The sequence below is a fragment of the Athene noctua genome, chromosome 8, assembly GCF_965140245.1.
Source record: "Athene noctua chromosome 8, bAthNoc1.hap1.1, whole genome shotgun sequence".
NCBI lineage: Eukaryota > Metazoa > Chordata > Aves > Strigiformes > Strigidae > Athene > Athene noctua.
The window spans coordinates 24342439-24365979 of NC_134044.1; the positions used below are offsets into that span (position 1 = coordinate 24342439).

General features: G+C 47.4%; 1 protein-coding gene across 4 annotated transcripts in view; it reads left to right on the forward strand.

Annotated features, from left to right (window-relative positions):
* The window catches only part of TNIK (TRAF2 and NCK interacting kinase), a 164512-nt gene that overhangs the window by 112179 nt on the left and 28792 nt on the right, over window positions 1-23541 (forward strand). For 2 of the 4 annotated variants that reach the window (XM_074911924.1, XM_074911925.1), the window contains exons 10-17: window positions 1410-1585; window positions 3234-3300; window positions 4114-4318; window positions 12886-12996; window positions 13481-13567; window positions 14690-14884; window positions 19635-19799; window positions 21654-21893. In XM_074911924.1, coding sequence (XP_074768025.1) covers window positions 1410-1585; window positions 3234-3300; window positions 4114-4318; window positions 12886-12996; window positions 13481-13567; window positions 14690-14884; window positions 19635-19799; window positions 21654-21893 — 1246 coding nt within the window. The remainder of the gene's footprint in view (window positions 1-1409; window positions 1586-3233; window positions 3301-4113; window positions 4319-12885; window positions 12997-13480; window positions 13568-14689; window positions 14885-19634; window positions 19800-21653; window positions 21894-23541) is intronic. The other 2 variants (XM_074911926.1, XM_074911927.1) reach the window with 1 other exon arrangement.

Sequence of the window (23541 nt, forward strand, 5' to 3'; positions counted from 1 at the left end):
ACTTTTTAGCTGCTTCACCTCGACCGTATTTGCAGATGCTCCAGACCACACATCCCAAACTGGAGTCTCTCCAGCTTCACACCAACAGGGGAGAATCATATTTTAGAGACGGATTTTTTCTGAGCATTGCATGGATTGTCCCTTCTGGATACATTGAGACACTGAGTTTCATGAGGCAAGGTGGGGAAGGAAGAATTGCTCGTTAATAAAGCTGGAGGGAGGATTTAATTGGATCCAGTAGTGTATTTTATTTTTGCATCTCAATTTGTATGGATTAGCACTTAAAAGATAAATCACTTTTAGTCTGACAGCTTAAAAGTAAAATCCCTGAAAGCTTATTGTTTTACTTTTAATGCAGTTCTGTAGTATCTGTTGGCTTCTGACATTAATTTACACTCATTTTCCTATTTGCTAAAGCCACATAGAGTATAGTGGCCTGTCAACATCTTTCTTTCTTTTAAATACCTGTTCTCTTGGGTTTATAATATGGTGAAATTAGTTCCAGGAAAACTTTTGATATACCATACTTGAGACTAAGAGAAATTGGTTTATTAAAGATTTGGCTGAAATTGTTTTAGCTGAGATTGAATTTAACTGTTTGTGGGAAGGCAGGCTGTGAGGAGGGGCTGGGCTCTGCCACCCACAGCCATGTTCCCACCTCTGCCCAATCCATGCTGCCTGAAGAGCATGTCCCATTCGACTGGATCTGTGATCAGGGAGACCAGGACATGGTGGCCCCCAGGATCTGGTGGGTTAGTAACGCTGCTGGGTCTCCCCAAAAGAGCAGGGAAGGGCTGCAGGCAGCAAGCATCACCCAAACGTCATCTGAGCTTTAACAAGCCATGTAATGTTGGGTGGTTAAATCTAAAAAACCCCATCAAGCTAGCTAGCTTGTCCCACTTCAGAAAGGTACATCTCTTGAAACACTGCCCAGGGCCATCAAATATGAGAAACAATCCGTTAAGGAATCGCATTTATATCTGTATGTGTTGTCTCATTTCTACCTTCAGTTTCATAGGTCAGAGGGACCTCTCTTGCATTTTCTCGGTTGCCACCGATGACATCTGGCTTTGGTGATTCCCTGGTCATACTGATGGTTCCCAACTTTCTTCAGTCTCAGCAGAATGGTGTTTTCTTCTAGTGGCACCAGGAGTGCATAGCTGGGAGCATGCATGGGGAAGAGTAGGAGAGGATGAAGTGATAGAGGGCACATGTGATGGCACAGCTTTGAGACCAATGCTAAGCATCAACAGAGAGGTCACTGGAGTCCTCTTGGAAGGCTGCATCTGAGCAAGAACTGTGTAGCAGCTAAACAGTCTTCTCAAATACCTGCCGTTTTCTCACTTTTGAATATGAAAATCCATATATTTACCTGTTTTTTCTGTACCTTTCTTTCTGTCCTTGGCCAGGTCTAAAAAGTTTCAGTCCTTCATTGAGAGCTGCCTAGTGAAGAACCACAGCCAGAGACCAACGACGGAGCAGCTGATGAAGCACCCCTTCATCCGAGACCAGCCCAACGAAAGGCAGGTCCGCATCCAGCTCAAGGACCACATCGACAGGACTAAAAAGAAACGAGGCGAGAAAGGTTAGTGGGGAAGCGAGAAGGGCTAGTGGAGAAGCAGCACTCTGGGCAATCCTTGACCTCTGCCATGTGCTTGGAGATCCCTGGTGTAGACCAAGGTGCATCCTTGCGGGTGAAAGATATAGAAGAAAGGCAAGGAAGTCTGGGTTGCTCAGAGTCTCAGTACCAGTTTCCCTTATTCAGGTGGCTAAGTTTGTTCGCAGACTGGTTGACTTAAATAGCTGTGGTCCTTCTGTGTGTCCATGCTTCTTAAGGGTTTGAGGTCAGATGATTTTGTTTGATTAGATTCCTGTCAGTCACTGAAACAAAAATAAGTATCCGTAACAAAACAATTGGTGTTCATACAAAGCCTACAGATGACTGTCATTAGAGCTAATCAGTGGTTTTAAATCCTTTTTTTCCTGATGAAAAATGATGTCTTATTTTGCCCAGGTGGTAATTTCCACATGGAACGTTTAAGCTTTGATTCATTAAAATGTGTATAAAATTTACGTCTGCATATATATGCAGTGGCGTGTAGGAGGGAGAAGCTGCTAAACTGATTTTTTTTTCCCAGCTCATGTATTCCATGCCAAGTCTGTTGATCTATGTGACATTCATGCTACACCAGTGATGAGCAGAGTTGTGCAAATGAACATCTAGATAAGACCCTTGCCCCAGAGCAATTTCGTTGACTACGCATAACCTATTAAACTGAATGTTTTCAGTGAACTCTCCAGGCCCTATCAAAGTCCTCTGAAAGGAAGATCAGATAGCCAAAGAAACTTGTTAAAGTGTTCAGCTGCTTGTGAACTGAATTTTAATTCAAAAGTTCATTTGTAGAATCCGGCAAATTAATATGTTGCTATTTCTCTTCTTATTGGTAGTGGTATTAATTTTTCATGTGTACCTTCCAGCCCCTTGTAATAGATTTCACTACAATCAAAACAATAAAACGGGATCCCAGTGAAGTATTAAATGTGTTTAGTCTGGCAAATGAAGGTTAGACCCTAGAGATGGAGAGTAATTGAATAAATGCAAGCCTTTCTTTTAGTATCATTCCCTTCATCTGATAAAGATGGTATCCCAGTAGATATCACAGTATGTAGCACAACATTGCAGTTGTGCTTTTATGTAGATGTCTTCATTGCCTGGAAAATACATGGATTTGCACAGGAAGAGCATATGTTTAGGGAGAGAGGAGTTGGTGCCTCCAGAGCCTTACTTAAATCCCACCTTCCAGTGCCTGTGGCTTGAATATCTGTGGTGCACCTCGCTTTGAAGAACCCCCCTGAGGAAAGGAGTCACTCGCTGTCATATGGGGATAAATTCTTATTTTATGGACACCCTGCAATCTTCCTATTGAGTGTCTGTGGTTGTTGGGGCTGTTGCCCTCTGTGCTGGTGCTTCCCGCAGTGCTCTGGCTGGGACTGCATCTCCCTTCCCCGCCAGCACAGGCATGTGAGGTGCCAGCACCCAGGGAGACCACCTGTGCTTCCCTGGCCTTGCAGCACCTCGTAAAAACAGAATACACAGAGAAATAATGCTGCTTACTCCTTGCCATGTGAGAAAAAGAGAGTTGTCTGTTCTGCCTTCAGAGCTCTGGGGTTTTCAACTGCTGGAAAAACAAATGAGTCCAGCAAAGGGCACTAATGAGCAATTCTGTTCCTAGATGAGACAGAGTATGAGTACAGTGGAAGTGAAGAGGAGGAGGAGGAAAATGACTCTGGAGAGCCCAGGTAAGAATCACCATTTCATTTCTGCCCTTATGTCTCTATAACTCTGTATAAAATCAGCTTGGATTACAGGCTCATGTCAACTAAAAGTGGAAAAAGGACAGTTTGAGCACTGAGTCCTGTTCCCTGACAGAACAGGATATATTCCCTCTGCTAGATGGTGCGTGGGTATAAACTGATGCTATAGATGACCTTAGCCAAAAGCTGGGGAAGAAGACCCAGGTACCCCATTGCCTGTGGGATCTGGTGTGGTGCTGTCGTGGGAGTGTGGGTACACAGATGTGGAAAAAATGCGAAGTGAAATTAATGAAGACTCTTTAAAACGTGGTTCCTTTCATCCAAGTGTAACTCCCTCTTTCCGTGTCACTTTTCACCATGAAACTGCCCCGATGCTGCTACAAGCTCATCAGGGCTGGAACTTTCTTTGGTGCCATTTTTCAGAGCCGTTGTAATTAATATCGGGTTATTGCATTATTTCACCAAGATAATGCAGTATTTTAATAGCTGGCAGTGATTCATGCTAAATGTGCTTTGTGAACACTTAAATATAGTGTGTGCCACTGCAGCACAAGAGGCTTTGGTTAGAAACTTCATGCAAAGGAGGCCTTTAGCAAATAAATTACTGGTGAGCCGTGAACAGAGCGCTGTGTCTGCTGCCCTGTGGTACCCCCATCCCTCCATCTGCTGCTGCCCAACCTCTGTTGGGTGTTTGCATGCTGTTGGGATGAAAGGGAGAAAAATCACGCGGAACTCCCCTTGGCAAGAGGTTTAAGGATGCGGGGAGGGGATGTTCTCTGATGCTTCTCTCCTATGCAGCTCCATCCTAAACCTGCCCGGGGAGTCGACGCTGAGGCGGGATTTCTTGAGGCTGCAGCTGGCGAACAAGGAGCGGTCGGAAGCGCTGCGCCGGCAGCAGCTGGAGCAGCAGCAGCGGGAGAACGAGGAGCACAAGCGGCAGTTGCTGGCCGAGCGGCAGAAGCGGATCGAGGAGCAGAAGGAGCAGCGGCGAAGGCTGGAGGAGGTAACTGCCCACAGCTGAGCGACAGGCTGGCGGAGGCTGGTTTGGGGTGATTTCTAGTAGCAGGTCCCAAGTGACTATTCTCAGCCTGATTTAAGAAGATCGTGTCCTAACCTCTCAAGTCGGTAACCTCAAATGTTTTGTTAATGCTGGTCAAACTCCCCTGCTCATCGTTTTTGCATACCCGCCTCCAGCCACTCTCCTCACCACAGTAAGTGTTGCCAACTCCTGAAAGTAATATTGCTGGTTGGCTATAAATAAACCCTTGAGATACCAAACTTAAAGGGATCCCTGAAACTACTGAGCAGGCTTAGCCCATTACTGAGGTGATAGCTGTATTCAGTTGAGGTGGGCAAAACTCTTACTGGTCCAGGCATCTGTCAAGACCATTATTGTTATTTGCTGCTGTGTACTGTTACAGTTGAGAAGAAGCTGAAAAACTCCATTTGCACTTTCCCCAGATCCATATGCCACTTGTGTCCCCTTTAATCTCTAATTTCAACTTCAGTCCTTGCCAATTACAATTTCTCTTGCAGGGGAGGGGCAGATGCCTGCCTGACTTGTGCAATGATCCATATGTGCCCCGAAGCATAAGATTTCATTACCCTTGTCTTAACATACCAGCTACAAATGCAATCGGTCATAAAATTATCCACCCCATTTAAAATCCAGCTGCAGGATTTGACCGGGTGACTTTGGGTGTCCCTGAGCTGCTCAGCCTGGCTGCATACTCTGTAGGAAGCGCTTGCTTTTACTTTAGCTCTTGGTTCTTGGATTGCAGAAGTCCACCAAAAAATAAGGGAGCTTTTTCCCTGCTCTTGGGTTTTTGATGGGGTTTTGTACAGACACCCATTGCCTCACACTGAACTCATCCCAAGTGTCTGATTAAAGGGTTCATATGTTAAGGGTAATTAAATTAGCTTTCCAAAGAGGTCACCAATATGCCTGAAAAAAAGGACTTGCAGTAAATGGACTATTAGAGCATCCACCCCCTTAATTTGCATGAGCCAGAGTGTCTGTTATGTTTAACCCAACTCCCCCTGCACTGGGTAATGCCCCCAGGCCAGGGGCACAGACAGGAAGGAATTTCAGGCAGCTGATGGTGGTGATGATGGTGATGGTACAGCTCCTCTTCGAGGTGGTCCTCTTGAGCCCCTCTGGGGTGAAAACCAATACGGGCAAATTGCAGACAAAGCATTTTTTCAGTCTGGTAAATATGTAGGTCTGTCATGTTGTCAGGGCACAGAGCATCGTGTGCTCAATACGTTGTAGGTCAGGCTTTCCTTGTGTCCTGCACCCTTCCCAGAGCTGGTGAGCTGCTTGGAGAGAGGACAAGGTTTGCACATAAACACACCCCAAAATCCCCTGCCCCGATGGATGTTTATCTGAGGACTGCCATAAGGAAGCCTGGCTCTGCCTTTGTCCCAGTCGGCTTGCTGCGAGCAGAACAACAGCAGAATAAAAGCAGACACCAGATTAGCTGCAATCCTGTAATGAATACAATGCTTGCTGCTGTATTAATATGTTCTCTTCACATACAAGAAAATTGTTCTTTCTCTTTGCTTCTTCCTATGAAGGTTTTGAATGGAGGACTAATCCCTTTGCTAAGCTGGCAAGCTCTGCCCTGAGCGACAGTGGTGCTGTCTTGTGGGGCCAGGCTGTGCACAGCCCCTCTGGGCTCTGCCGGTTCCCCCCGTTCTTTCCTTCATGAAATTAAAAGCTAATGCCACCGTAGCCGGGATTTAAAATCAATGCCTGTTTCTGGTGGCTCTATAACAGCCCCCTTGGGCTCTTCACCCATTGCCTTCTTCCCCGCTGCCTTGCAATTTTTGGACCTAAATTGAAAGGGAGATTCATCTATCTGCTGGAGCAAAGCTGGTGAAGAGGCATTTTCATGCTCCTGCCATGTCGCAGAAGTGGGGAACGACAGTGGGACTGTAACAGAGGGGCATCCTCTGCCTGCCCTGGCGTGGGGCACCGGCATGATCAGCCGCGTGGGCTCAGCCAGGACGAGGGCAGGGCACCTTCTCAGGTCTGTCTAGCCAGGTTTAGCCTCACCTCCAGCCACAGACTAAAATGATCTCTTCTCTCTATTAGACACCATTTGCGTGGCAAGCAAGAAACATAGCCAAGTTGCTATGGTGAGGATTAAAGCAGGAGTCCTTGAAGAGGTACAAACACTCTGTGGCAAAGGCGGTGGGTTGCGGCAGCGGTTGGGAGGGACGCTCCCCGGCGCAGCCGCCTGGGGCTCTGCCAGCTGCAAGGTGTCGTGTATCTGCCGTGGGCTGCTGTAGGAAAACTAGAGAAATAGTAGAGGCGGAGATTATCGAAGAGAAAGTTTTGTTGCTCCTGCAGGGAGTTGGGTAGAGGAGCCACGCAAGCAGCTTTGAGCATCCTTCCCTTGAGCTTCCTGCTCATGGAGGAGTCCCAGCGTCTGCCCTGGGGAGGGAGGGTTTGTACCCCCAGACTGTCCCATAAGTTCTAGCACAGCCAGCCAGGGATGGATATAATCTGGTCTTTATTCTTCCCATATATTTTTGGGCAGGAAGCATCTGATGGCCAGACAGAGGTACCAACCAGCGGCTGTCACAGCTGTGCAGAGGTTGATACCCCCGCCCAAGGCACCCAGCACCCTCCATCTATGTCACTGCAGTTTTACTCCAGCTATCACATCCAGCACAACAGCACCCAGGGGCTTCAATAGGTGTTGCCTTTTGGCCTCTCTGCTTTTTCTTACGCTATCTTTGCACTAACTTCAGTTGTTGACTCCTGGCTCTGGATTTATTTTGGTTAATGGGAACAGGGTTTCTTCCATGCAGCTTTATGGTCTGACTAAGATGGGGTGTGTCTCCAGTAGGCAGCACTGTACCAGCAGATCTCTGGGAGGAGACACCAGTGAGAGACTCAGATTGCTGTATTTTCAAAATAAAGTTGACCTTTAAAATCCAATAGAGCATCCAGGACAAATAAACACTTGGGGCTGGTGGCTTTTGGGGCTTCTTAAGTCAGCCTGTTTAATACTGCCAGGCGTATTACTGTGTTTATAGAAAGAGCCTCAACTCATCATAAGATGCTCTGAAGGTGGCCAGGGTGAGTGAGTGCATCAGCTGGGCCCAAGTGCAGCTCCGGAAGGATTGACTCAGAATGGTGCCAAGCTCAAAAATGCCTGGAGTTAATTTGTACTGGAGATACACAGCAAAAGAACTGGAGAAAAGCCTGTTAGTGGGATAACTGGTCCATTCCTCTGTCAGCGCAGACCTTCAGTAGGGGTTTTTTTTGTAGTTTTTGCAATCTCGTCTTTAAATACTGCCAGGGATAGCGCTCCTACCATTTCTGTTTCCTCACACAGTAGAGCTCAAAATGAAGGAATCCTGGGTTTTTTCTGTCGTCTTGATCTTCCTAATCAGGGATTCTGAACCTCTCACAAAGTACCTCTCATTTTAGGGCCCTTTAGGGGAACTCCACCATCTTGTAATGTTGCTCCAACAATAACAAAAAATGCATATATAAAAAAGTCAAGAGAGGAAATTTTCTGGTGGTCTGTTGATGCACTTTGTGCTGCCCCAGAGACCTGCTGCCATCCTTAGTGTGCCTCCTTGCATCTGTTGGATGCTTGGGTTGGGTCTCCTTTTTCAACAGCTGATCGATTTCCTTCTTTAAGGCTGAATCTTCTTCCAGGAAGCCAAAGAGATTTAGATTTGCAGCTGTCTTTAATTGCGGTGGAAGTAAAAATCCCTAAGCTGGCTTTGAAACTGGGACCTTCATGGGAGTAGAGTTGCAGCTTTGTTTTCCCTCGTGCAAAAAGTTGGTCTCATGAATTCAAAATGTGCACCAGAACTAACCGCAAAAAAAAAACCCAAACCCCAAATTAGAGAATTAAATATCAATAGATCAAATAGCACTAAGAAAAATATTTGTGTAATGCAGAAGGGTGAATAGGTTGGAATATATTTTAATTTTTCCCTGTGTATACATATATTAGATATATATAGTTCCCTAATAAGCCCTCCGTTTGTTGCTGGCACAGGATGAGCCTTGCTGCACCAGCTTAACCACCAAAACTCCAGTTGAGCTGTAGGAATAACACATCTCCTGGTCAGGAGCATTAGGGATCCTGCGAGACAAATCTCTGTGCAGACCCCTTGGCAGCAGTGGGCAGATGTAGTCAGGGAGAGCTTTACATAACCTCATTTTTCTGCCATGTTGTGGATTTTTTTTTTCCCTTTCTAGGTATAAAATGAAGGTCAGATCTTTATGGGGAATGTACAACGCAAATCGAAGCATCTTGCTGTTTGCATGTGAGGTTTCATTCGGTGCAGTTATAGAGCTGGATGTTTAGGGAGTAAAAAATTGCTGCAGCTTCTTTGTATGTTCACCAGCAGAAGACCGTCTACTGAAAGCTCGTACAAAGCAATGCAAAAAAATGCCAGCAATTAATTATAGATAAACTTAGGTTAGCTAAAATGGTAATTGTTATTTTCTTCTGCATATGCAGCTGTCATATAGCTTGTAGGAACATTTTCATTAAGATGACAACCTCCTCACAGCACTGTGGGTACATGGGGGCACTGCAGTGGTCCTGGCAGCAGTCCTGTACCCATTTCCAAGGAGACCTGCATTACAGCAGCTCCTGTAGTACAGATATGTGCTAAGCCTTATGTCTCTCCAGTTTTTCTTTAGTTAGAAAGCGTGTAGAACTCATAGTTTCTGAAACATAAGCCTTTTCCTGCATGGAGCGTCCCTTCCTGATGATCCTGCCTAAAAGCTCCTGCAGTGGTTCAGAGTGTATCAGATTCCCATTTGCTGTGGTGGGAAGTTCTGACCCAGTTTCTCTACCAGTGGGAAACGCCTCTCTGTGCTCCAGTGCTTGGTGTGTCAGGAAAGATGATGTTCCAACCACAGTCACTCTTTCCCTGGTGGCACAGATAAATGAGCCTGTCACAACAACACAACCACCTAGAATATTTGTTTTCATTTGTCACTTGGAATTCCCCTTCCACTTCTTTGCTGGCTCACACTCATGTTTGGGAGCAGCAGCCAAGGTTTCCAGGAGCCTCTTCTTGCAAGTGTTGGTGCCTCTCCGAGCTCACCAGGTTTGTGGGGTGGCTGCAGCTCTCTGACTGCTCATCCTGAATGTGTCTGATCTAGCAAAGTGAGCTTGCTCCTTTTGAAGTCCTTGTTTCATGCCAGGCCTCCAAGGGCCTTTCCACCAGAGGTTTTGCCTTCGTGTGTCTTCCCTCATCAATATTTAAAACCTGTCATTTCTAGTGCAGCGCAAATAAGATCCCACTCTGGCTTACAAGCAGCTACATATAGCTATACCTGCAGAGTTATATAAATGCGGGCCTAATTAATTGGCGCTCTTGCCTTGCATGAATAATAGATCTGGATAGTGTAAATACACACAGTAGTTTTAAGCTTGGAGAAACGTAGGAAGTGTGCAGTTGCGGTGGGAGAGGGAGGACAGAAAACAGGGAGGAAAGGAGGCAAATAAAAGGAGATCTTTGAATCTTTTTTTTTTTTTTTTTTTCTCCTTTCCACATGCAGTTTCCAGCTGCATCTCACTGGGCTCGCTCCCTACTTCAAACAGGGTCCCCATCATCCTGGTGCTTCTTGGCACCGGCACGAGCAGAGTGGAGAGGAGATGGGGGCATTGCTGGAGGCTTCGCCCACTGCAGAGCCAGGTCCTCTCCCAGATGTTCACCAGCTGCCAAAGCGGGACTGTATGGGGAAGGCAGCTGAGCAACTGTGCTGCTGCCGAGTCAACCCCACTCGGCTGAAACGGCGGTGAAGTGTTTAGCTGAAGGTGCTCATAATGCAACCGTGACAAATGACTTGCTTATAAAGTGACCTGACAAAACCACTGTTGAGCTGGAGGGAAGCTCTGCGCTCCTGGCCTCAGTAAATGTATGTGTTGCATCCTGCTCACAGCCTCAGCCCAGAGAGGCTGGCTACAGCAGGGTGCAGAGGTCCTTTAAATATCCAGAAGAGCATCAGGCCTGGCTTTGAAAGAAAATGGTCTCTGAGGGGCTCAATTCCCAGCTCCTGGGGTTAAATAGGCTTTTAGGTGTGGAGGAGGCTGGCGGTGAGATGCTGCATTGCAGGAGCAAGGCCAGAAGTGGGACAAGCTCACTGGGGCTGCTGGGCATATGGTACCCTGGAAAGATGGTGGTATGCTGTTTCCTCCCTGGGAAAAATGCTTTTGTCTCCTTTCTTGGAGGGTTTTGGCTTTGTTTGCCAGCTGGATTGGAAATAAAGACCAATCGGGTGATTTTTACTTAAGAAATAACTGTGGCATTCAGGGCCTTGCCTCCTGCCAGCCAAGCCCAGCCTACACAAGCATTATGTGCTTTATTCAGCAGCATGCCATTTTAACTAAAAAAAAAAACCCAACATTAAAATCCACCCCAGAACCAGTGCAATATACACTCTGATTGGAAGCTCAGAGTAATGTTTATTCAACCTGTTGGTCCAAAGAGCTGTGCTCCTGAGTGCATGGGAACAGTGACCATCACCAAGAGCCCCCTCTGCGGAGGTCAGGGAGTGCTGGCAAAACCAAGAGATCCCGTGTATTACCGTTACTGCTGCAGAGTTGCCACGACCTGGTGGCATATCCTCTGCGGTTTCTAGTATAGAGTTCAAAAAAACCTACAAACAGCCCTACGTTGGCATTGCGCGCGGCGAGGACGGGCGTACGCGCGGAGTAACACATGCACCCCCCGCGTACGTGGGCAGCACGAGTGACTGCGCCTGGCGTGGGACACGACGCAGTCTGGAGCTGGCAGGTTATTTCAGGTTGGATGCGATTTTCCTTCCCGGAGGCGAGTGGAACAGCGCTGATAAATATGGCTATAGGTGGCACTAAAGCTGTGCTGCTGCAGCTCGAACGTTCAGCTGGAGGAAGGAGATCATGAGTCCCTGCGCAGGGCGGCTCTGGGTGTTACCTGGGGATGAGGAGGTAGCAAGGAGACAGCTCCTCCCTGTATTGAAATGTGGGGGTGTCTCTAAATGTTTGTTAAAATATCTATGCATTTTATTTATAGATCTATCTTTACAGCTATCTATCTATAAAGATATCTATAGATATTGAGAGAGGTAGAGATATATAATAGAAAGTAGAGTAGAATATGGAATAGATATAGAATTATAATATCTATAATAGATGGATCTGTTGTATTAGATACCTATTCTAGAGATAGATCTATATAATATCTAATATCTTTATTGATAGATATCTATAATAGGGAGAGATATCTATGTCGATGATATCTTTGTAGATACATAGGAGATGTCTATATAGATACAGATTTCAAATCCATCTGTGTAGACAGTGCAGGTTTACTGCAGAGCAGCAGCAGTTTGAAGTGGATGCATCTTTGTCTCCAGATCGCTCAGCCAGCTCCTTGGGCAGAGCCGTGTAGTCAGCTGCCAGCCCCAGCCCTCCACGTGATTTAGTGAATGTGTGGCGTTGCCAACCCCTCCAGTGCCTGCCTCGCCACTGCAGTCTGCTCAGCTGCTGCGTGTCGGCAACAGGGGAAAAAAAAAATAAAGGAAAAAAGGAGAATAAAGGACCAGGTTTATGCTTCAGTGGGTTGCCTCCCTGTTAGCGCTGCACGCATGTTGCTGCACCCAGCTCGTGATGGAGTTCTGGCAGGCTGCAGAGCCCCAGTAGCCAATATTGGCATTTGAGTGCCCTCTGCCGATGTGCCAGGTGTGGGCTGCGGTGCGGAGCGGTCTGTGGACCCTCTGCTTCCCTGGCAGAGCATTGCAGCGTTTTGCTGCGAGCCCCTGCTCCTCCCACAATGAGAACAGGGTGGTTTGGGTAGCTGGAGGAGTTACACCGGGTTAAAAGCAGGGGGTGTGGGGGCTGCAGGTGTCACCTGGGTGCCCAGGGCACCCTGGATGGCTCACAGCACACTGTAGGTCATCATCACCCCAAAATGCCCCTGATTTCTCTTGGCAGAGATGCTACAGAGCTGAGCAAGTAGGGATGTGACAACCCAGGAGGGAGAAGGCTGGGGTGGCCTGAGGACAGCACGGGAAGCTCGTTTTGTGTTTCAAAAAGGAAAAAACCTTGGACTTGGGGTTTTTTGTGTTAGTTCCTGGTCTCCACAAACATTAAGAGGGATGTGTTCCCCTCTCAGCAGGCAGTAGCTTCCCCAGCACCCTCCCTCATCCTCACGGGTGGGTTTAGGGCTGAGACACAAGCTCCCCATAAGTGCTGGGCTCGTGCACACCTCCCACACTTCCCGGGTGTCTGATTAACCCACTGGTGGGGCACGCTGGTAAGTGGGGACCATGCGCTGGCCATGTGGCTTCACCTGCAAGTGGGAGAAGAAATGGAGTTGGGTGCGCGGTCCAGTGCTGGCCAGGAGGATGCTGTGGGTTCTCCGAGTGTGTGAGCACGGCGTGGGGTTGAGAAGCCCCTCTACCACCCAAACATCTCCTCACGTAGGCGGGAGCGTTGTGGGTCGCTGGGCGAGGTGGCTTCCCGAAAGTCATGAGGAAAAGGACTTTGAGGTCCCAGGGAGAGGAGTGGGGTTGCTGACCTGTGTCTCCTGCCCCTACAGCAGCAGAGGCGGGAGAAGGAGCTGCGGAAGCAGCAGGAGCGGGAGCAGCGGCGGCACTACGAGGAGCAGATGCGGCGGGAGGAGGAGCGGCGGCGCGCAGAGCACGAGCAGGTAACCCGGCGAGAGCGGGGTGATCGCCTGTCACAGATGCCTCTTCCTCTAATCAGAGCTTTTCTCATAAACACTCCTATTTTTTGCTACTTGAGAACAAATTGCTTAATTGTTAGCACCGCGTGTGTTGCTTTCCACTGCCATCATTTATTTCTGTGTGGATCCACTTGCTGGCCCGCAGGTGTGGAAACACTTGATGCAGGTTTTTTCCACCTGCTTGTTCCCAGGGTGGGGTTTTGTGGCGTTCCCAGTTAATGTTTGCCATTTCCCAGTGGTTTTCACTCTTTACCCCCAGAGGCCCCTTGTAGAGTGGTGGATACCCTGGGCTCTTTGGGCAGGGATGGAGGGTGCCTGGGCTGATTGGTGACAGTTCTCGGGCAGGGTGGATGTGGGTGCCCACCTCATTCTCCTTCCTCTTGGGAAATACTGGCTCTTTCACCTTCTCTCTCTTTTTTCCTTTGATCCTTGCTGCCCATGCCTCCAGGAATACATCAGGCGACAGTTAGAGGAGGAGCAGAGACAGTTAGAGATCCTGCAGCAGCAGTTGTTGCAGGAGCAAGCACTACTTCTGGTAAATAGGAGGCCCCGGCCACGCTTGACGCTTTCTGCCTGTGTCGTGTCCGCATGTGCACCCACGTCCCCCGAGCGCCTCCGGCCGTGCCGAGGCGAGGGGACCCCGTGGCTGTGAGCATGCCTCGGTTCCCCCGCCGCCGCTTCGGGCTGGGTCCCCTCGCGGTGCGCAGCGCTCTCGTGTGTCCCTTCCACACCAGCATGCTCGTGCCTTCGGGAGAGGAGCAGCCCCTGTGGTTGCCGTGTCATTTTGAAGGCTGTTTGCAGCATGTTGGAGTGTGGTTGAGCTGTCGCGTGCCTGCACTCAGCAAACCCACTCTGCCATGGATGGATTTTCATATTCTGAGCAAAGGCTTTTGTTTTCGTTTTCTCGCAGGACCAGTGTATACCCTTGTGCTGTTTGCATTCTAGATGCCCTCTTTTCTATTTAATTTGTTTTTGAGTTACCGTTTAACTCTCACTGCATTTTCTTTTAGTCCACATGGATTATTCTTTTTTGCTCTTGCTATTAATTTTATTTAGGGAAAAGAAAAACTCTCACACAAGCCCTTGCCTTTTAAAAAAGCCCTTTCAAAATGACTTACTCATTAAACCTCACAGAGCAGTAGGGATCCAGAAAGATCAGTTGACTCTTCTGTGCAGCCCTTCCCACAAACAATGAATAAGTCCTACAGAGGAGGTGGATTCATTTGGGTTTTGTCTAACCCAGTGATGTTTGGCACCTGATCGGATTGATCCTTCGTTTTTTTCCATCCAGAAAAATCTGGGCAAAGTCAGTGGTAACTCCTAAGCAGACATCAGCCCTTGGAGGGTCTCGCAGGGTTTTCCTGGCGAGGCAGCACCCTCACCCCCCGTTCCCAACAGACAGGGCAGTTCACTGGCTGCAGAGTGTCAACACCAGCATCACAACTCTGAATTTGTTGGCTCTGTCTTCCCAACTGTCTCTCCTCCAGGATGCTTTCAGCTCAGTCCCCAAAGTCTTTCAAATCAATGGGCTTTGCCAGAAAATAGGCTTTCAGATACTCAGGCCCCATTTTCCACCCAAACAGATAACTCTGCAGTTTGCAGCCCTGCGTTTACAGGCTGGCTGGGCACTCGTGTCACTGTCTTTTCTTCTGGGTAGGAGTATAAGCGCAAGCAGCTGGAGGAGCAGCGGCAAGCGGAGAGGCTGCAGAGGCAGCTCCAGCAGGAGCGGGACTACCTGGTCTCCCTGCAGCAGCAGCAGCAGCGGCAGGACCAGAGGCCAGCAGAGAAGAAACCCCTCTACCATTACAAAGAAGGGATAAATGCCAGCGAGAAACCAGCGTGGGCCAAGGAGGTAGGCGAGAGCGAGGAGCGTGGTGGTCTTTGTCTGCATCCGCAGGGCTGGGCTCAAGGTTTGGTCTGAAATACATATGGCAGGTTGCACTCTGCTGGGCTGGCCTCCAGCAGATGCCATTAGCTGTGCTGGAAGGCTCCCAGTTCAGTGCAGTGTGTGAGCGTCTGCGTGTACGTTTGTGCAGGCAAAGAGAGTGGAGGAAGGAGGTTTATCCGTGAGGGCATGCAAGGAGGAGGGTGGATCCCTCCTGGAGGGGTTCAGCAGTAGCTGGGGATTTGTGGACATGCCAGGGGCTCCTGATGCTCCTTCCTGGCATGTCCACAAGTCTGCTGGGGCTTGGGGGTGAATGCAGGGGGTGGCTGTAGTGGGGTTTCCTGGCTGATCACTAATTCAGTTCCCCATAGTCAAACAGGGATCAGACAGCTCTTCCTCCCGTGCTCAAGGCTGTATGTCTTGGGGTTGGTTTTCTTTTATGATTTTCAGGAAGGCAAGCCACATCACTGATTTTCTTTCCCTCTCCAGCAAAAAGAGGGAATTGTTGTAACAATTGCGAGATCTTGATTATTAATTATTGCCTGACTGAATAGTCTTGAAAAGATGAAGACATGCATTGTCTGCAGTGCAGTTTCAGAATCATGTGCAAACTCTTTCTCCTTAATCTCTTTGTGGTGGTTCTAGTAGCACTGGTGTCCACTCTTGCTATTAAGTTCTTTGTGTTTAGTTGGTTTAATTTTGTAACCTTACTCCTGGGCAGAAGGATCTTTTAATAACTCGCCTGTTCTTCCTACTAAGCAGGATCATCGCTCTGCTGCCAAATGTCTGGCACCTTTAGTGCTGGCGGAGGTATGACGTGCATCCAACATGTAGCTGTCTCCCGGTCTTTCCTCTTGACAGTCCTCAGCTGCACCTACAACACCTGCAAGCATCAGATGCCCAAGAAACTCAATCAGCTGTCCATTGCTAAGCAAAGGCCAATAATACAAACAGTTCTTAGCCTTTCTAAACCATCACAGAGATAGATGCGGGTGTGAGAAACTCTTTTCACCTCTTTATACTCCCTTGGGTTTCTCCTTCATTCCCTTCCGATTTAGTCTCCAGAGTCTTTTGGTGGTGATGTGCCAGACGATGTATTTTCATGGAGTTGTAACATCATTCTCCATGCTTTCCAGTGGAAGAAGTGGTTTGGTAAATGAGTCTGCAGATGAGACATTCCAGATGTGCTGAGCCACCTCTGACAGGAGAGGCTTCAGGGGCTTTGTGCAGAGCTGGGTCTCTTGTCCATCTGCAGAAATGCTGAGAGTAGGTAGCAGGTAGGAAAAAGAGAGTAAACTCTGTCTTTCATTGCCTGGTTTTAAATAAATCTTCTAGATCTTCTAGAACATTAGTATGTCTGGCACTGTCTTCAAAACTATAACAAAGATATATAAAAAGGAATCTTTATCTAGGGTGAAGGAGAAAAATGCTGGATTTAGCTTTCCATTTCAAACACAAAGGCCCATTTCTTCTATTCCGTAAGGGAGGTGTCTTTTTTTGATGCCATCACTGGAATCAGGGCATTGGGAACTATGCAATGTGAATAAGAGCAAAAGACTGTGGCCTCATACCCTTTGCTGAATTCATAGGGAAGACGAGGTTTCCTCTTGTTGGGGAACATTTCCAGTTTCCACCAATTAGCTCTCCAGACCATCTGTTCTTTACCTGTGTCGCTCTGTCTGGTTTCTAATGAAATGCTCAAAGCAGCGACTGTGGCATCTTTCTGCTCTTGGGAGCAGTAGTTTGATGTACTGCCTTGACACAACACCCTTGGGAACTTCCCAAAACTACTCCTCTTGCCTCCATCCCCTGTTTTATCTACTGCATAGTCCCACTTTTAGCACAATTCAGCTACTTTGCTGCATATATTGAAGCAAGGATGGTACTTCAATATTTCTATTCTATGACATATATTGAAGTACCATCCTTGCTGGCTATACAGATAGACTTGTGCTGATATTTAATCAGCCTACCATGGTTCTTGCTGTAGTTTAGCAATTTCCATACCCAACCCATGCATGATAATTTAACAGAAATATTGAGACTTTATTTTCCTTTGGGAACAAGGAAAAGGCAAGTCTGGCACTCAGCCTACAATTTCTGGAGGCTCTGCAGAGCTTATTGGGATATTTCCTGATCATTTTGCATGATATCCTATATTGTCCTTGGTTTTATGCTCTTTGGTCTCAAGTCTGTCTCAGGAGCTTGACTGACACAGCTGAGTTCTCCTCATGTCATGCCCCTTCATACCACTCCTTTATGCCCTTATTTTCCCCCCTCACTTGTTTCCACGTGGTGACTCCCAAGTCCCTGCAGACATAGGGTAAAGCATAAAGGTGAGGCTCTGGCTGCTCACATTGCAGTTGTGTCCCTGCATCCCCTTGTTTAGGGACTGGCCTGTTGGTGAAGACAAAGCTGTGAGTTAGGAACCAGTCTGTACTGCATCTTCCATAGCTTTCCCGGAGCACAGTCATGGATTTCTCTTTTTTAAATGCTAAACAAAACAATCTGATCAAACAGTGCTACCAACACACGTGGATGCACATCCCCATCTACTGTCCCTTCTACTCATCTTCTCAGGAGTGAAGGGTTATACACTGGAAGCTAACTTGGGATAGAGCTTGGGTTCTGTCCCAGACCTGCCCTGTTTACCCAGGCACATCTCCTCTCACAAGCAGGGACTAGCTGGGCTTTTTCAGACATCATGTCAGGACCCTCTGATGATCCAGCCAGGGACGTGGCATTCATGCTTTTAAGTGGTAGTACTGTAATTAGCAGCTTTCTCCATTACTGACTCTTCTGTTATGGACCAGTATTTGCTAAACAAAGTGATGCAGATAGCCAGGTCTGACTTCTCAATGACAAAGAAACTTGGTCAGCTGAAGGAAGGATTTGGACAGGTACATGCCCTACATGACCATGCATAAAGGAGGGGACGTGGATATTTTCCACATGGTGGCCAGGCCCTGCGGTGCTTTCCCACAGCTCAAGAGCTTCCCAGGGGCTTGGGGCTTGGCTGTGTGTCACGAACCGTGCTGTTCTCTGCAGCAGCCAACACGCACATCAGCTCCTCCTTCAGTCCCCGTGGCTTTTATCCTTCTCTCACTTTGAAGTAATGTATTAAAACATCAGCAGCTTTCCCCTGAGACCTGCATAGAAGCTGCTAAGCATGTTTCTTGTTTGAGGGGAATCTTGAGTTCAATTAAAGATGGCTTGCACCAGAGCAATGGTAAATTCCTGCAGGATTTTGCTGCTTTTTTCCCCCTCTCTGCCTAATGGTGGAGTCAGTAAAGCTTCGTGGAGTACAGCTGGAGAGTCCCAAGAGCATCCTCTGCTGTGCTAGTGTAGCAAAGTGCTAGCAAGGAGATGCTGGTAGGGGGAAACCAAGCGTCTTTCTCCTTCTCAGTACACAGACATCCCCATTTCATCACTCTCCTGCCTTCTCCTCCACGCAAGCTTTGAAGTCCTCCATAATTAGCTGCACATTACGTCTTGGCAGCGTGCCAGAGAGTGCCTGCAAACAGCCGGAGGACGCGGCGGCGGCACCATCTCTGCCTGCTGTCATTGGTGCCAAGGCTTGGCTCATAAGGAGATGTACTGGACCAGGCTTGCGACCCAGCACTCATGCTCCTGCTGCCTTGTTCAGAGGAAGTTCTCCTTCCTGCCCTGCTCTCCTTCCCATTGTTGCATCCAGTCCCATGAGCATCGCAGAACTGAGCTCTGTACGGCCTCTGCTAGCCATTGGGCAGCACCTGGGGAAGTTGTGATGACCTTTTAGGACACAGCAGTGGCCCGGGTGGTCCTTCATCAACTAGAAGGGAAGGAGTCCATAACACAGATCTCTTACCTAAATTTTACTCTGGCTCCTGCTCAGTATTTAAAAGAGGAAAAGATTCATTTTTATTGATGTAATGGCTCTTTTGTTTCATGCGTACTTATTTACTTAAAGAAGAGCTGTGGTTCTTTACAAGCAAACCTGTTTTAAAGATTGCCTTTTACATGGTGGAATCAAGACATGCTGAGGGTATTTACCATGTTAATGATATGTAAATGAAAATACACGTCAGATCTTGAGGTATGAAGAATTCTGCATAGCATATGCTGCATGAATATCAATGCATACAGTCTAACTGCAGGAGCACCCAGATTGCACGTATGTCTGGGTTAGCTGAAACCACTGTATTTCAGTCAAGGGTGACTGAAGGCAGTGGGCTTTGGGTTTATTTCTCTATCAGTAATAGAGGTTTTTTCCCTTCCATACATGACATGGTCAGCCAGACCCACTAAATCTAGATCCAAGCCATCCATTTTCTGGCTGCCATGTTTATTCTTTCATTCAGATCAAACAAAAGCACTCCTCGTGGTGTTTATAGTAGTGAAGGAAAAGGATCCCCTTGCTTAAAGATACATTTGAGAAGAAGGAAGAGCTTCTCAGGAGTCATTTTAGAAACACCTCTCTGAGGGATGTTGCCTTTTCTTTATTTCTCCATTTCATATTCAGAAATGAATTATGCGCATAAATACAAATAGTCCTTCCGGTGTCTTTAAAATGCATTTATTGCACAATCTGCTGGGTGACTTGGATTCCATGATCGTACAATATATATGATACACCTCAAGAGAAAAGAGCTTCCTTCTATATCCATGCATAACCTTGGATTTCAATTGGAAATGGCTTTTTATGGGGCGTTCACCCGCTGTCCCCATCTTGCCGCAGGTGGAGGAGCGCTCCCGGCTCAATCGCCAGAGCTCGCCAGCCATGCCCCATAAAGTGGCCAACAGGATTTCAGACCCCAACCTGCCTCCTCGGTCGGAGTCTTTCAGCATTAGCGGTGTTCAGCCAGCCCGGACCCCACCCCTGCTCCGACCCGTGGACCCGCAGGTAATGGTGCCTCCCCGGCAGGCTCTCCCACCGGAGCTGGGATGCTGGGAGTGCTGGTAAAGAGGTAACAAGAAAAAGAGTGGAGTAAAGGGAAATAGTGTCTTGCTCCCTGGTTTCTCAGCCTTAAGTGTATTCATGAGTAAGAGCAGCATCTACATTCATGAGTGGATTTCCCTTGTCACCTCCATGTGTTAGAAACATCACGCTGGTTTATACCTTCCTTTGAAGCATCACGTACTGGTTACTGCCAGAAAACAAGCTGGAAGACTGAGAGGAACCGCTGGTCTGGTCCAGTGCAGCAGTTGCTCTGTTCCTCTTTGGATCTGGTTTATGTAAAGGACTAAAACCACAGCTCCTGGTACAAAAGACCCGGGACGCTTTGATGCTGAGGATCATCAGAAAGAGGTTTTTCTTTCTTTGCTGCTTTAATTCAAGGTTTTGTTTTGGTTTTCCATTGAGTTGACATCACTCACAAACACATCTGGGGAGGGCATAGATCACCATGACCGTCACAGAGGAGGGGCATCATTATTTTTAAAAGCTCCTCCCAGCCACGGGGTCTGTAGGTACTCTGCCACCGAAAGGTGTAGGAGTGTCAGTGCTGCCCCTGGAATTGCTCCCACGGATCCGCAGACACCAGCAGGGATTTCCAAGGGAAGTACAGAGCTTTGCCCCAAGTCCAGGTGGGCTTTCCGTGGGAAAATATGCCAACTAAGTGCCATCCACGTGTGGTATGCACACCTGTAGGACAGCAGTACGATGCCAGCTTTAAACAAAATACATGCAGGAAAGCTCTTAAACATGCAGCTCTTATTTGCCCAGTGTACATGGTCTGTATACACTGGGGAGCGGGTTAAAAGCCCCACTTCACTGTAATCTCTCTGAATGACCAAATATTTTTCAGTGACCTTTTTGGCAACCTGTATCATCAACAGCTACAAAGACTATTTTACTGTAGTAAAACACTAATGAAAAAGTTGCTTGAAATTCAGAGACTCATACAAATATATGCATGTATGCACATGATACATGTACATGTGTACACAGACATGTATGTAGAAATGTCAAATAAAAGTTATAACCCCGCTGTATCAAAGAAGTGCAGCTTCACAGGGCCCTGGGAAGAAGCTTTGATTTTACAAACTCTAATTTTGTGAATTTCTCAGATTTCCCAAAACAGATGTCAGTATTCCTTTCACTCATAAACTTTAGATCTATAGAGCTAATCCATGGGATAGGGGCTATCTGGACCTATAGAAACTCATGCCTCAAGATTTGTTTTTTTTTAAGCCATCTATGCCTCAGAATTCCTGACGATTTTTTTTAATTAATTATTATTTACTATAGTTTTCTCCTTTTTTTTTATTTTTTATTTTTAACAGGGAAAATCCATGCCAGACCTCATTATCACAACTTCAGAGGTGCAGGCATAGGAGCTGGAAATTTGGCCAGTGGCAGGCAGAATGCCCGGGGTGGGCAAGTTTGTGTGGGAGCTGGCAGGAGGGAGCAGCCTGCCCCTGCTCCTGGGGTGGTACCCACAGACCAGCATGGGGCTCTCGGCATGAGCTGTACCACCGTGCGCACGCAGGAGCAGCCAGGACTGAAGCATGATTTTAAAAGACTGAGCTGTGCAAGCGTAGTTTTTAATAGATCTTGCGTTGAAGTGATGTAAATCAGAAGTTCCTGAAACCAAGGCAGTGCTGATCTCGAACCGAGGGGGCTTTTTAGTGCATCCAAAGTGCTAATCAAAATTTTTTTTAATCAAATTTTTAAATATTTTTTTGATTCTTTTTTTTTTTTTTTTTTTTTTTTTCAAATTTTGTACTGATAGTTCTGTTTTGACTTGGTGCTTAGATTCCACATCTGGTCACTGTGAAATCCCAAGGAAGCTCCTTGTCTGGGTCTCAGTCACTGCATGAGCAGCCTGCAAAGGGACTGGCTGGGTTTCAGGAGGCTCTGACGGTGACCTCTCACCGCACTGAGATGCCAAGGCAGAACTCGGACCCCACCTCAGAAAACCCTCCTCTGCCCCCTCGCATTGAAAAGTTTGACCGAAGTTCTTGGTTACGGCAGGAGGAAGACATTCCACCAAAGGTAACACTATCGCTCCTCACTTTCAGCACGTCAAAGAGGCAATCCCAGAGCTAAATCCCCATGGGACGGTGCTGCGCTCAGCACCTCCAGCAAAGCAGAGTGGGCAGGACTGATCCATCCATCCCCACGGCTCCATGGTGGGGACCAGCCTGCCTGGGAGCTGCATTTCCCAAGGCAGATTTTGCACAAGGTGCCGGGAGCTGCTCTCGGGTGCACACGCAGCGCTGCAAAATAGCGTTGCCCTCCAGCAAAGAAAATTCTCGAGCCTGCACAGAGGCCAAAATAAATTAATATCTCCTTTCCCTAGGATAAAAAACAACCTTCTGTTTAAATAGAATTATAGGAACATAAAATTTGTCATACTCAATAAGACGGGTCCTTTTTAGTCCAGTACCGTGCCTCCAGTTGCAATCAATACTTGATGGAAGACTTGTAAGGGCTCCAGCAGCTTTTATACATTCATTGACATTTGGCAGCGTCTGGCAGTACTGCTTTTAATTAAGACTCCTCTGGACCAGTATTTCAATTGCATTGTTTATACACCTTCATTTTGGAAGAATTATAAACGTGGCCATTAAAGTTCCCCTTGCAGTGAATCAGCGCTCAGCCTGGGAGGATTTTTAGAGAAAAAATGATTACAAATTGATTAGTGACAGTGAGGCGGTGTTTGCCCCTGATTGCGAGGCAGTTTTTCTATGTATTAACAAAGTAAGTGACTTGCCTTTTTAAGAGCAGAATACCAACTGCCAGGTAAGCCTCCCTGTGCAAGGGATCTATGGTGGTGTGTCACAGGCATTAGTAATGTTCCTATTTCTGCTACCACCAAGCGAGAGGAGACATCAGTGCTCACCTAAGAGGAAGAACAAGCCAACAGCTCCTGGAGCTGTTGTGTGCTTTGCTCCTCAGTAGTGCAGGAGGGTGGCTGCCTGGTTTTAACCTAATTTTGAAAACCCCTTTGCAGTTTAATGTTGGCTTTTGCCTTGGGTCCTTCAAGAAGGGCATCTCTTAACTGCAGGGTTGCACTATGCAGTGAGACCACAGCACCTGCTCCTTGGAAAAAAGCGTTTTTTCCAGAACTATGAAGTATTTTCCTCCTTGGCTGAGGGAACATGAGCTCTGGAAGGAATCCCCACCAGATCACATTTAAGGCCGTAGTGTTGGCAGTAATACCCATGAGGAGTCTGACTTCACATTTTACTGCCCAAAGTGGGTTTGATGTGTTTGTAAGTGGGAAGGAAAGGACTGCCCCATGAGGCAGGACTGGGTGTCCCTGTGGTTCCCGGGTCTTGTTTCTGCCAGTGCTTATGGCTGGATGCTTCAGAGGAAGGTGAAAAACTCCCAAGTCCCGACTGCAGAGTACCCTACCCAAAGGGACACTGCTTTTTAACGAGACAAGCTGTAGCTAGTGATGCCACAGAATATAAAGCTCTCTCACTCTATCAATCTTTTTATCTCACCTAACATAACTGCATGTTATTCCCACAAAAAAAACCACCAAAACCCTGATTCTTTTTTTGATAATCCTGCCAAGCCCTTGGCCTCTCTGTTACCTGATGCAAGGTATTGCATGGTGAGTATCGTCGTGCCTCTCCACATCAGCCTGTGCTACCCAGGGCTGAGACCACTGTGCCTGTGGCCCTGCAGCAGT